The following is a 13,360-nucleotide window of genomic DNA, read 5'->3' as shown; positions in this document are numbered from 1 at the left end:
TTTTCCTACTTGGTGAAAAGAAGGATATGAGCGCAATAAATTTGGCAACCAGTACTTTACCACATCCTCTACCCAACTGGCCATAATAGTACACAAGGCAAGGGCCTGAAATCCCTTGCATGTCTCATAGGCTCCTGTTCATAAAAATGAAAACATACAAAACACTCACAAATAAACTATTACTGGGGGAAGGACCTTGTATCACTTCTCTACGGTCCAACTTTGCTTCTATCCCTTACGTTCCCTTGGAGTGAGAAATGTGCCATGGGGAATGTAGATACCTTAGTGTGGTGGGGAGATATGGATCATGGAGTTCCAGCATTTATGTGCTTTATTTAAAATGTATAAGCAGTATTTATAAACAAAAGAAAATCCCATGGATAGCTAATTCCTCCAGACTTGAATTTGGCCTCTAATCTCCTTGTAAAATTTATGACTTGGGTCTCCAGAGTAGCAAAATACATAGAAAAGGGATTCTCTGGTGAGGGTGGAGAAAAGATGGCATGTGGGTTCTGCACAGATCCACTTGTTTTTGTTAGGAGTTTTAGCATCTAGTAGGCTTGTCTTCTTGTAATTATTTTAGTTGGTCAGAAAAATAGCTTTTGGAGACACAAAACTTTCCTTGACTTGTTGGAAATTTTCAGTGAAAATGCCAAATCTTAGTGCCTATGTGTGGGGAGAATTAGCATTATTATTAGTGTGAGCTTTGGTGCTTACACATCTCTAATAAAAAGAAAAAAATAACTTTAAGTCTGATGCATGCAAAGCTCCCATTGACGTCAGTGGACGTATGTGTATCAGGAATGCAAGATCAATGATTGTTTTTTTTCTCTCCTGAACAGGTAGTACCCCAAAGGCACCAGAGTGGTATACACCAGGTAAACAGATTTAATTTTTGCATACATTTCAGTTACTTGTGTCTAGTGTTTCTCACTATATATCCTTTCTGATATTAGTGAAAATCATGCTGACACACAGAACGCCTGATTCAGAGACAGCCAACACCCTCAGCTCTCATTGATTTCAGTGGGAGATGTAAATACAGCTCCTCTCAGCATCAGGCCCAGATTGTCCAGCCCTTTCCTTTTCTGAGTGTAATTATTTTTCAGGATTAATGCCATGTGTATATGTCCCCAGATGTAGATGGAATTCATGGACCACCACTTATTATTGATGGAGCTGAATTTTGGTTTGTGCCAGATAAAAACCTGAGCTACCAAGAAGCTGCTCTCTACTGTGCAAACAATGATAGTGACTTAGCATCTGTGGACTCTTATACAAAACTAAGGGCACTCCTTACCAAAATAGAAAAGGTAATGAAATACGTTGTACCTCAGAAATTGTCTTTGTTGCAAGTGTTTCCAATATAAGAATATTAATGTTTTTTCTCTTAATTTTTCACTGATATATAATCCGTAATAGTTTTTAAAATGCCTGCAAAAGGAAAAGTTTACTTGAAAGAGGAAATAATCAGTTTTGTTTTAATCTCCTTTAAAATGCATTTAAATATTTAAATTTAAAACAGCCTATTAAAATAATCTTAATAACAAAACACAAGCTCCAAAACAGCAAGGAGATGTTGTGACAAGATTACCATAAATATTCCATTGTTCGTGGTTCAGCCAGAGGTGTAACACTGTATAGTCATTTTGTATATGGGTGTTCCAACATGGGGATATCACACCATTATCTGAATGAGAGGAGTATATTAGAAACCAGCAATAGACAGATGTGATCAGTCTCTGTAGGGCAGAGAGTATAGTTTATGTAATCAGGAAATGAGCTGTTCTGTGGGAATCATTTTTAAAAAAAGACTTCAGGGTGACATACCTCAGTTATTATCTCTTTTCAGTGTCATTGAGACATCACATCACTCTTTTACTTATTGGAAGTTAACAGGGTCCCTTCATGGAGTTTCCTTAGAATTGTTCCATTAGGATTAAGATGGGGTTTGCCCCCAGGAAGAAAAACTCGTGAGTCCTACCCTCCAATTTTTCATATCCTTCATGGTCCACATGGTTTTGGAGGATCTTCTGGAGACACCGGGTCATCCACAAGAAGGTTCTGTGACTTCACACCAACTTTGGATACCTTGCAGCTGTGCTCTGGTTCTCTGGCAGCAGAGACGATGTGTGGGAGCAGGGGCACATGGGGTCATGGTCCCCCTCCCCCCCCATTTCTGCCTTCCATTTAGCACAGAGCGTTTCTAACTCTTGGCACGCCCCACAGTTCGAAAACTGTCCTCCTGCCAGGAACTGGCAGATCAGAAGCTGGTGAGAGTCGCCCGGCCCATTTGGGCGCCTGGCTCTCCACACTGGCTACCTCCGCCACTTCTGCACAGCTGGGTGCTCCCCAGGCAGGGCGGGCAGCACAGCCTGAGCTGCACCCGAAGGAGCCTGGTGTCAGCTGGCAATGCACCCTGGAGCTGTCCCCTGTCTGCAGAGCCCGGCTGCCATGAGGTGCTCCCTGAGGTGCTTGCTCACCATTTCCCTAGTGCTCCTGGCTCTGCTGCTGCTCCTCAGCCCAGAGGTGACACATGGGGTGGTCATATGCCCCTCACCTTCAAGAGTTATGTGCCCCACACACCTTTAAATTGTGCCCTCCCCTCACCATCAAGAGTTATGCGTTGTCTCTGCCTGGCAGTGCGACTCCAGTGGAGTGGTTAGGGATACTGCCTGGAACCCCTTTTAAAGATGTTTCCCATAGCAGAGGGGGCGCTGTTTCTATATATAATCTCTGTTTCTCTGTGCAGTGGTGGGAGAAGAGGCACATCAGTTCAGCCCGCCTCATTCCACCCCTCTAACATACAGAAAGGCTTCCTCACAGCCTGGGTGAAAGAGAGAGTTGTTCTCTTTACCTTCTGTGTGTGGAAGGATGGCTCTATGCACAGATACATCACTGCATGTATCCTAAGGGTATGATCTGGCCCCTAAGAAAGTTTTCATTATAATTGTACTTTCATTTCAATTAAAAACATTTTATTCTTTATTTTAAATTTTCCTCCATGCTCTTTGCAATGCAAATATTACTTCATTGTGCTGGCACAAAGGTTCCCTTACTTGTCAAGGGGATTTTGATGGTCCAAAGAGCACTTTCTATTGGTCCACAGAGAGCTAGCTCTCACCCTTGTTTCCAGGTGAGAGAAACAGTGTAGATGGGAGGAAAAGATTAAGGACCAGATCCTCAGACTCATTGCACTGCTTTTTTCCCCTCCTTTTCTCTGGGTGTTCTCTGGGTGTCTTAAAACCACCCTTTATTCCTCCCCCTCATCCTGCACTGAATGCTACTTGGCTGGGCCAGAAGATCCATCCCAAAATGAAGTATGTAAGGCAGTAAGATTATCTCTGTTCAAAAAGGTCAGGAAACCTATTGGACTAAAGACAGCTGCAAATACATAAAATCTGTCCTTATATTATTTTTCTATCTAAGTAATTGCTGTAGTTTCCACATTTGACCTTGAAGGGAGAATAGACGGTACATGCTTTTATGAAGGATGGGATGCACAAGATGTGAAGATGTCATTAAGATCACTATTAAGATGTGACCTACTATGAAAAATATTGGAGAACCCCTATGTATTAGCTCATGAGAACCCAGTGTTGAAACTGACTAGCCTGATTTTATGATCCCAACTGAGTAAAATGTAAACATTCAAAATATAGTAAGCAGTGGGAAAATATATTTGAATGTAGTATTGGTTTTAATAATAAAGAACTATTAGAAATAGATTTGAGATTTTAAAATATCTGACCTGGTAATGCCCCCTTTATGAACTAGAATTTGAGAATTCCCAAGGCATAGTCTATAGCCAAGACCATGAAGTTAGTCACTTGAATTTTTGAATCATTTACAAGAATATTACTTGTAAGTTCCAGTCCTGCTTCTGTTAAACCATTTACATCAAAAGGAATTTTGCCATGAGGGTGGATGAAGGCCAGTGGTCTATCTTGGGATATTACATTATACATGGTGGTAAAATCTAGTTGTTTATACATTTTTGTTTGTTTTTGCAGTTGTCAGGTGCAGAACAGAAGTGGTGGCTGAAATACATGGATCATGGAACTAACCATCATTCACCGTATGTACTCTATTTGCAGGCAACATTATTATAAACTTTTGTTGACATTTCTTGTATGGGGAAAAAAATTAGTGAAATAAGTGATTTTTTTAAATGACTATTGAATGATCCCAAGTTGTTAACAAAGCTCACTTCTGACAGGTCATCTATGAAAAGCATAAATAATTCTTTGAAAGACCTTGTTAACAAAACCACATTATCTGATAATTGTGATTCTTTTCCTTTCTCTTGTCTTCCCCCTTTTTTATCTGCATGTGGCCTGCACTTTTCCTTGCCAGGTCAAATTTAAAATCTGGAGCACCGACGGAGTCTTTATTTCTTTTGGTGAGGAGTTTAGGATACTGGGGATCTTGAATATAATAAATAATCAACAGAATATATATGTAGACTTAATACTTGAACTAAGGACTTAGCAGCTAATTCAAGCAGGAATATTGTCAGAGTGCTGTTTCCACTACAAAGGTTAGCAACATCTCTAACACCTAAATCAGTAATAATAACACTCAGCTCTTATATGAGGCTTCATATATGAGGATCCAAGAAATCCCTAACAGCAGAACAGACGGAGGATAACTGCACAATGGAGGTGAAACTATTGTGTAATATTACAACGACTGTGAAGGTGGATGAAGGCTGCAGCAAATAGAGGCTCTCCAATCGTCACGGTGCCCATGCCATTGGTTTCAAGTTCTCTATCTATCAAGGATAGTGTGGTGACTGTTGTGCACCAGTGTCCCCACTTTAAAAGAAGTCCCGCACAGGCATCTTCCAGTTTTTGGGAAAAAATAACATTTGCACAAGTCAAAAGTCTGGTAGCGATCAGCAAGTGGTGAGGGAACAGGACAGTGAAATCCGGAAGTTCCTAGTTACAGACTGACACACAGGCGGTGGATATGTGATACAGTTTTCTTGCTTGCTTGAGGATTGAGGCGGGTCAAGTATCTTGGCAGCTGCACTCATGACTGAGCAATCCTTTTTAGGATCCACTCTGCTCATCCCACATGGGGAGGGGGTTATAAAAGGTACCCTAAAAATAGTCTTGCCTCTGTTTTTCCTGGCTGGATAGCTGCATCCGTGAGGATCACCACCTCAGCGGTCGAAAATGTAAGAAACTCTTCAACTTGGGAATTTGGAATGTACAAACCCTGATGGACAACTCAAACAGCAACCGACCAGAGCAAAGTACAACCATTATTGCTCATTAATTGAGTCGGTTTAACATTGATATTGCTGCTTTGTCCAAAACTAGAAGAGCTGATGAAGGACAGGTGAGGGAGGAGAAAAGAGGATACACTTATTTCAGGAAGGGAAAATCTATAGATGAACCCCGATTGCATGGAGTGGGTTTTGCTATAAAGAACAAGCTCGTAAGGTGCCTCTCTGAGCTGTTTATGACACTCCGATTGAGGCTTGCCAAAAATCAACAGGCAACTATTTTGAGCACCTACACACCAACACTAGATGCCGATGAGAATGTAAAGGGAGATTTTTATTCTCAGTTGGAAACCATTTTATCAGAGACCCCTACAGAAAACAAGATCATGCTTCTAGGGGATTTCAATGCATGTGTGGGATGAGACTCAGACCTGTGGAAAAAGAAAAGGAGTACCCGTGGCACCTTAGAGACTAACAAATTTATTAGAGCATAAGCTTTCGTGAGCTACAGCTCACTTCATCGGATGCATTTGGTGGAAAAAGCAGAGGAGAGCTCTCCTCTGCTTTTTCCACCAAATGCATCCGATGAAGTGAGCTGTAGCTCACGAAAGCTTATGCTCTAATAAATTTGTTAGTCTCTAAGGTGCCACGGGTACTCCTTTTCTTTTTGCGAATACAGACTAACACGGCTGCTACTCTGAGACCTGTGGAAGGGAACAATCAGAAAGAAGGAGTTGGCAAAAGCAATTCAAATGGAATTCTGCTCCTGATGAACTGTGCTAAACATGAACTTACTATTACGAACATACTCTTCCAACAAAAGGAAAAGTTCAGAACATCTTGGAGACATCCACAGTCAAAGCATTGGCATGTCCTTGACTATGTTATAGTTCGTGCCTGAGATTGTAGCGACGTACTTCTCATAAGAGCAATGACAAATGCTGATGACTGTTGGACTGATCATCGCCTTATTCGATCCACAATGTTGTGCACAATGTGGAGGCTGCAAAAGAAGCAGGTCAGGTGCAAGATGAAGATTCAAGATTTGAAGGATCCTATTAAGTGTGACCACTTTCAAGCAGTCTTAGAAGAAAAGCTCCCATCAGCGTTTCCAGAAGAAATTGAGGAACGCTGGAGCCAGTTGAAAGCAGTAATCATCAATGCCTGCAAGGAAACCATAGGCTACCAAACCAGAAAACATCAGGACTGGTTTGATAAGAATGATGCTGAAATTGAGCCACTCATTAATGAGAAGAGAATGGCTTTTCGTGCTTGTCAGAAGACCTAAATTGTAACATAAAGAGAGAAGCCCATGCCAAAGCGAGGGCGGAAGTCCTACATAAAACCAGAGAACTCAAGAACAAATGGTGGACTGAGAAAGCGCAAGAACTCCAACATCTCGCAGATATCCACAATAATGTGATTTCTTTAGTGCCACCAAGGCTGTTTATGGGCCAATTTGCCATGGTATGAATCCTTTTCTCTCTAAGGATGGAATGACATTTCTGAAGGACAATGAAGCCATCAATTCTCGCTGGAAAGAACATTTTGAAGATCTCCTTAACAGTTATTCTATAGTTGCAGATGAAGTCCTTGAGCAAATCCTTCAATGACCATTTAGGGATGAGCTCGGAGACCCTCCTAATGTGTATGAGGTATACAATGCCACCAAGCAGATGAAGAACAACAAGGCAGCAGGTCTAGCTGGGATCCCCGCTGAAATCTTTAAATGCGGTGGACCAGAGCTAATTCGGTAGCTTTACCTGCTTATCCTTAAAATCTGGATAAAGGAGGAGATACCCACTGAAATGAAGGATGCCCTGATTGTCACCCTCTTCAAGAAAGGGGATAAAGTGATTGTGGAAATTACCGTGGTATCTCTCTCCTAGCCATTGCAGGTAAAATTCTGGCGTGGATCCTTGCAACTCGCCTTCTGCCCCTGTCAGAAGAAATTTTACAGGAGTCACAGAGTGGTTTCCAACCATGCCGTGGAACAGTGGGTATGATCTTCACAGCACGGCAGCTGCAAAAAAACTGTTGGGAGCAAAACCAACCACTGTACATGGCTTTTATTGATTTAACTAAAGCCTTTGATTCAGTGAATCGCCATGCCCTCTGGACTGTACTCTCTAAGATTGGATGTCCTGATAAATACATCAGTGTCCTAAAATTGCTTCATGATAATATGAAAGCGACTGTTCTGAGCAGCACTGGTCCCAAGAGTGAACCTTTCAAAGTACAAACAGGAGTAAAACAAGGCTGTATCATCGCTCCAACCATGTTTGCGGTTTTTATCATCGTCATTCTTTACCTAGTTGCTAGGAAGTTTACAGCTGGCATTGAAATCACTTACAGAATGGATGGAAAGCTGTTCAGGCTAAAAGCCAAGAGTAAGATCTACGCAACATCTATTGTGGAACTTCAGTATGCTGATGACAATGCAATCTTTGCCCACTCTGAGAAAGATCTTCAAACTATCTTGAATGTGTTTGTCGATGCTTATGCTTGTCTTGGTCTCACTCTTAATATCATGACTAAAGTGCTCTATCAGCCCTCTCCAAATGAGGTATTACATGCCCCATCTGTCAAAATCAATGGAGATGCACTGGAGAATGTTGATCATTTCCTTTACCTTGGTATTTTCCACTGAATGCATATGATGAAGTGAGCTGTAACTCATGAAAGCTTATGCTCAAATAAATTTGTTAGTCTCTAAGGTGCCACAAGTACTCCTTTTCTTTCTACCTTGGAAGTCATCTTTCATCCAAGGCAGATATTGATGCAGAAATTCCACATTGCCCGAGCTGTGCCAGTGTAGCTTTTCCTTGTTTAGAGCACACGGTTTTTGAAGATTACGACATTCGAACAGACACCAAGCTCGTCGTTTATCAAGCCGTTATTCTCCCAACGCTATTGTATGGGTCCGAAACTTGGACAACCTGTAGAGGCTTCACATCTTCAAAGTGCTTTGCAGGCATTGTCCCCAAAGACTTCTGCACAGGCATAAGTCTTTGAATGGCCAGGGACTTAATATGTTAGTGGTATCATTAGAAGCCCTGAATGCTTGAACCCTGGTCCTAACAGTTAACACTTTCCAGTTCCTATTTCAAATGTTTTTATTTGTGATTTTTAAGCCTGCCCATGTAGCCCATTAATGACTTGAGTGCTGAAACAGGATTGGAGGTTTTTACATTATTTTACTCTTCCATTTAAGAAAACAACAAAACCAAAAATTTTCAGTTCATCTTGTAAGTTAAAAACCAGGAACAAAATATTTACATATAGAGCATATGAAATTGGATAAGTCATCCTCTGTCCTCATCTCTGCTTTCTGCCATGACCAGTCACAGTAAGATAACCCTAGGTTAGGGGATCCTTTGATGTTGTAACACCAGGATAAAGCTCCTACACCACCACTCCTCCTGTGGCTGTCCTGAGAGTTCCCTGGGCTTCTTTGTGCCCTTGGGATCACTGGACCTTGGTGCCATTGGCAGGCAGTGTAATTTAGAGCAGCCTTCAGGCTGCTTCTAGGTTATGGCATAGTTTGGCACAGGGTTGATCAGGGAAATGCAGAGATGTCTTACAGCAACCTTTTTACGACTCTCCTGAGTTGCATTGTGTGCTCATCAGCTGCAGCTAAAGAACAGGCCTTCCTGTCCAAGAAAATCTTAGGATGCGTAAGTAGCAAAATGCTACATTTAAAAAAGAATACTTTAGAACAGAAGAATGTAGAATCTATAGTTTGTTGTTCTCGCGGTGCATGATAATGTAGGAGGGGTTGCAGTAGGGACAGACAGTTAGACAGTTCCTTAGTGTACAGCCTAAGTAGGCAGGCAAAGCTCCTGTTTACCTTCTCTGCAGGGTTGATTTGGTCAGTAGATCCATGACTACACTAATCACTACAGATCTGGTGACCCTACCGCCCACTTTCCCCTACACTAGCGCTCTCCCTAAACCTCCTGTACATTAGGGCACAGGCAACCCCTTTATAAGTGTAAGCCCTTGACATTTGCTCTCTCCCAAGCAGCAGAGGTATGCCAGTTCTGCTGCCATGCCCAGGATTTTCCCCTAAAAGAGCATCTTTTTGTCAGGGATTAACTATGAAATGTTTGTATCTAGTTTACAGGTATTTCCACATTTCCATGATCAAATCTGGAGGGATTGTTGGTATATTTCTTCGAGGGGCTGGTATAGAGGTAAGGTTGTTTCTTCATTATAAAAAATATTAGCTCTGTCCAAAATGCAATATTGAATACAAGATCCAGAAGCAAATTACTTTTTCATCATGATCTAGATTGTTTTGGGGCATTCCATTTCTTCCAAATGGCTGAGTCTGGGGGCAGCATGTCTTGAGGACATGAGGCAGGCCTGAGGCAAAGGGGGGTTACAAAATTGCCATGCTGTGCACTTCTGATGTGAATCTGACTAATGGTTGGACAGAAACTGGTGAATAAAATAACTGATGTGCTGATTAAACTATTTGAAATTTCAGTTTTTTTTTATTCTCAGCTTCACCCTATACCTGGAAAAGCTTATGAACCCTTGTCCACCAATAGTCCTCCCTCTCCATCTTTCTGTCCACTCTAACGCTCATTTCTTCCACAAATCCTTTATATGCTGGTCTCCTTACCAATGATAGCCTGTTTTGGTCTCTGTTAGATGGTAAATTCTCCTCAACAGGGACCTTGTCAACTTATTTTTGAAGTTATGGTATTATGGGCCTGACCCAATGCCCATTGAAGTCAAGCATTACATCAAGCCCTGTGGGACAGATTCTGATACCCACATTTACAGTGAATAGGACTTTATTCCACACTTCTCCACTGAAGTCAGTGATACCATTTGTAGAGTAAGGTGCTACTTAAAGTGAGAAAGGTTATCAAATCTGGTCCTTTTATAATCAATACGATATTTTCTCATACAGTCATTTAATTGTTTATGCTTTGTTCTACTGTCATTTTAAAATACTTTACTTTGCATAATTTGCAGCTGTATGTTATAGTTACATAGGACTGTCTCTTCCCACAAGTATAGGTAGTACCTAGCACATCATAGTCATTACCATAATGCAAATAATAACTTTATTTATATTTCCTACAGACTATCCAATAAACTGCAATCTGAAACTGCCCTTCATATGTGAAAAATCTAATGCATCCTTACTGGAGAAACATGAGCCAGAATATCAGCCCCCTAAAGGAGGATGTCCTAAAGAATGGATTCTGTTTCAGAACAAGGTAAAAGGGGAATATAGGACAATATAGGACAATCATCATTAGCTGCATTATGTCAACCTAACTTTGTAGTGTAGACCAAGCCTCACTTTCAGTCCAGAGTGTTTAAACCAGATCCCTCCTTTGCAGAGGACTCAGTAGCTCTCAGCCCCAACCCCTCTTCTTCTTTCAGGTGTCCCACAGCTCTCCTTCTCAGTGTTTGCATCAGTTCCATCAAGTTCCTTCTCCTGGGCTCATAGGTACAAAAGCCCTTCTTTTTGGGATCTGCATTAATTCAGGGTAGCTATACCTTAAAACCAGCTTCTTTCCTAGCTGCCTCTCCCACTTTGTAGTTCAGCTCTTTTTCTCCCTGGGCTGAGAGAGATTATCAGATGGCAGTCTTTGCCCTCTTGTGAAAGAGGAGGCAGCTATATGCTGTTCTCCTTCTCCAGGCTCCTCCCTTATCTGGGAGAGAGGGAAGCCTTGTCCCACCCTGCAATACAGGGCTTCTGGGCATTTAAAGAAAGAGTAGCCTTGGTTTCCCCCAAGCATTAACTATGTCTCTGGGACCATCTTCCTTTCTCCCAACACCTGCCTCTGCCCTTCTGTAGGCCTTCATCTGCTCCAAAAGTCCTAGGAATCTTAAAGGAAAACAGGGTTGACTGACCCTAGTATCCTTAAAGGGACAGTCAACCTGTTAAAGGCACCTTGCTGAATCAGAGCCTGAATGCATTTATCTATAATTGCATTTCTAATACTTTCTCACAGAAAGCAAGATAAGTGAGGTGTGAGGGTTTTAGGGTCATTGATTTATGAATTACATATAAGATACAATAAATCTTAAAGAGAAAGTGAACTCCTGCTACATTGCCTTTTTATTTTGCAGTGTTTTCTAAAGGTAGAACACAGATTTTTAAAATTTAAAGATGCCAATGAAGTATGTGAAACTTTTGGAGGCACTCTTCCATCAATCTCAAGCCAAGCGGAACAAGGTATGATGGTAAATTCAAGGCTCTTTATACTATGTAGCACTTTAGACCAAAATAATATGTCAAGCACCTTCCCCAGTCTATGTGTCAGAACTGCACAGAATCATGCAGCAGACTAGAAATTATGTGGCAGTGTTATCTGATTGTAAAATCATTCAATTACTTTGAGTCTTACTGAAATAATTCTAAAAATTCACAATAAAATAAATACCTATAACTAATGCCTTTAATTATTTGCCCTGCGTCAGAGGAATTCTGTCTGCCACAGAATGGGAAATGCACACACAATGGGTTAACCATGGAAAAAGGAAAAGAACCAGTTCAAAGACCAGTTTCTTTTCCTACCCTTGAGGAATTGGAAATTGTAAAGACTACCAGAGATTTATGACGAGTGGAGGGGCTGTGTCTGAAGCAGTTCCCAAGCTTTACTTCATTCACTGAGATGAATGCAGTGAAGAGAAGACATTTGCTGCAAATGGCTGTCTACAGATGTGTCTGACTACCTATCTGTTGAGAAAGACATCTGTTAATACATTTGTATTTGTGTAGTGGGCAGGTAGTTGCCTACAGATATGTCTGAAAAAGTAGCTCATAACAGAGCTCCGTATTATATGTAGCATTATTTGTATAGGTAAGTGATCTCCAGCCAAGTCAATTCAGTGAAGTGGAATATAGAAAGTAGACCAGGCAGGTTACTTCAGTAGTTAACAGTGCACAGTGGAAGAGCAGTTTGCTGCTCTCTCTCAGCATTGGGAATTGGGATGGACCCACACTGGAACTCAAGTGACTGAGACTGTAGCAATTCAGAACTCTTTTAGCCCTAGAAAAGCCTATTGTGCTTCAAACATTTCTTAACATGATTGTGTAAATGGAAGTTCATTTCAAGTGATTGAAGGATATTTAGCATAATAAGTTAGTCCTGGTGACAGATTTCTGCCAGGCAAGTCAGTGTAATGGCAAAGCTGTGGTGGAGAAAGCCACAATTTAGGTAACCACCTCTTCCTGCCAGCCTTCCCTCCCTCCCTCATGTACTGAGGCCCTTTCTGTAACTGGCTATCAGATAGTGACAAATCCTGAGAGGTTTTAACCTTTAATGGGTTTGTCTAGTTTAGGAAAAGAGCTTGGGACTAGCTTGGAGCTATCTAACGTATAGCAGGTAGCTAACTCCAAGCTAGTCTCAATCTCTTTCCTAACATATAGCTAACATACAACAGGTAGATAGTTCTAAATGTCTTAACTAACATTCAGTGCTTAATTTGTAATGAAAGAGGTGCTGGGGCTCAAGCAATTAGGTGCTGGGGCTCAAGCAATTATTTTACATTCATAACTGACGTGGCAAGCCCAGAGGTGCCAGGGCTCTGAACTGCCAAACCTAGAGGTGCTCAGGCTCAGCCCTGACAAGCCCTGCCACACATTAAACACCGGTAACCTCAGCCAATAGTGGGCGTTGCCACAGAGAACAAAGAGTGGCTGGCTTGGGATTCCTGAGTAGAGCCTTTCTCAGTTGGAACTGATCCCATCCCTCTATCCTGACTTTCTGTGTTTCTTGATTGAGTAAATCAGACACACATTCAGTAAGTGGTTCTGTTTTAGAGGCATGCCCAGTCAGAGAGCGAAGTGTGTGGGAAGCAAGTGAGACTCTCCATGCCCTCAAAGAGGGCATGGAGCCCACTTTTGATGCTTCTATGGAGAGTCAATAGAAGGTCTTACAGAACAGTAGGGAGGCACCGTCTAAAATTTGGGTGGAGACGCAAGGAGATAGGGTTGATGACAGGGAGGGAGAGGAGGAGAGAGACAGAAACAAGTTAAACTTGTGTCCTGGCCCTCAATTAGACCTTAGCCTGTTAGAATGCTAATCCTTTCAAATGATTTTTTTAAATAACGTCCTTATTGGATATGGAAAGGATGGAATGATAAAATTGCAA

The 13,360-nt window shown here is 41.6% G+C and overlaps 1 protein-coding gene across 2 annotated transcripts in view; it reads left to right on the top strand.

The window, feature by feature from the left end:
* The window catches only part of LY75 (lymphocyte antigen 75), a 79,295-nt gene that overhangs the window by 36,544 nt on the left and 29,391 nt on the right, over window positions 1-13,360 (top strand). Inside the window, exons 17-22 of one of the 2 annotated variants that reach the window (XM_038421530.2) lie at window positions 843-878; window positions 1,138-1,313; window positions 4,014-4,078; window positions 9,353-9,429; window positions 10,334-10,470; window positions 11,333-11,438. In XM_038421530.2, the coding sequence (XP_038277458.1) occupies window positions 843-878; window positions 1,138-1,313; window positions 4,014-4,078; window positions 9,353-9,429; window positions 10,334-10,470; window positions 11,333-11,438 (597 nt within the window). Of the gene's footprint in view, window positions 1-842; window positions 879-1,137; window positions 1,314-4,013; window positions 4,079-9,352; window positions 9,430-10,321; window positions 10,471-11,332; window positions 11,439-13,360 lie in introns of both variants that reach the window. The other variant, XM_043505161.1, reaches the window with a different exon arrangement.

The sequence above is a fragment of the Dermochelys coriacea genome, chromosome 11 (assembly GCF_009764565.3).
Source record: "Dermochelys coriacea isolate rDerCor1 chromosome 11, rDerCor1.pri.v4, whole genome shotgun sequence".
In the NCBI taxonomy this organism is placed as follows: Eukaryota; Metazoa; Chordata; order Testudines; family Dermochelyidae; genus Dermochelys; species Dermochelys coriacea.
Note: the sequence above shows the minus strand (reverse complement) of the source record. Positions and strands in the feature narration are given on the sequence as shown.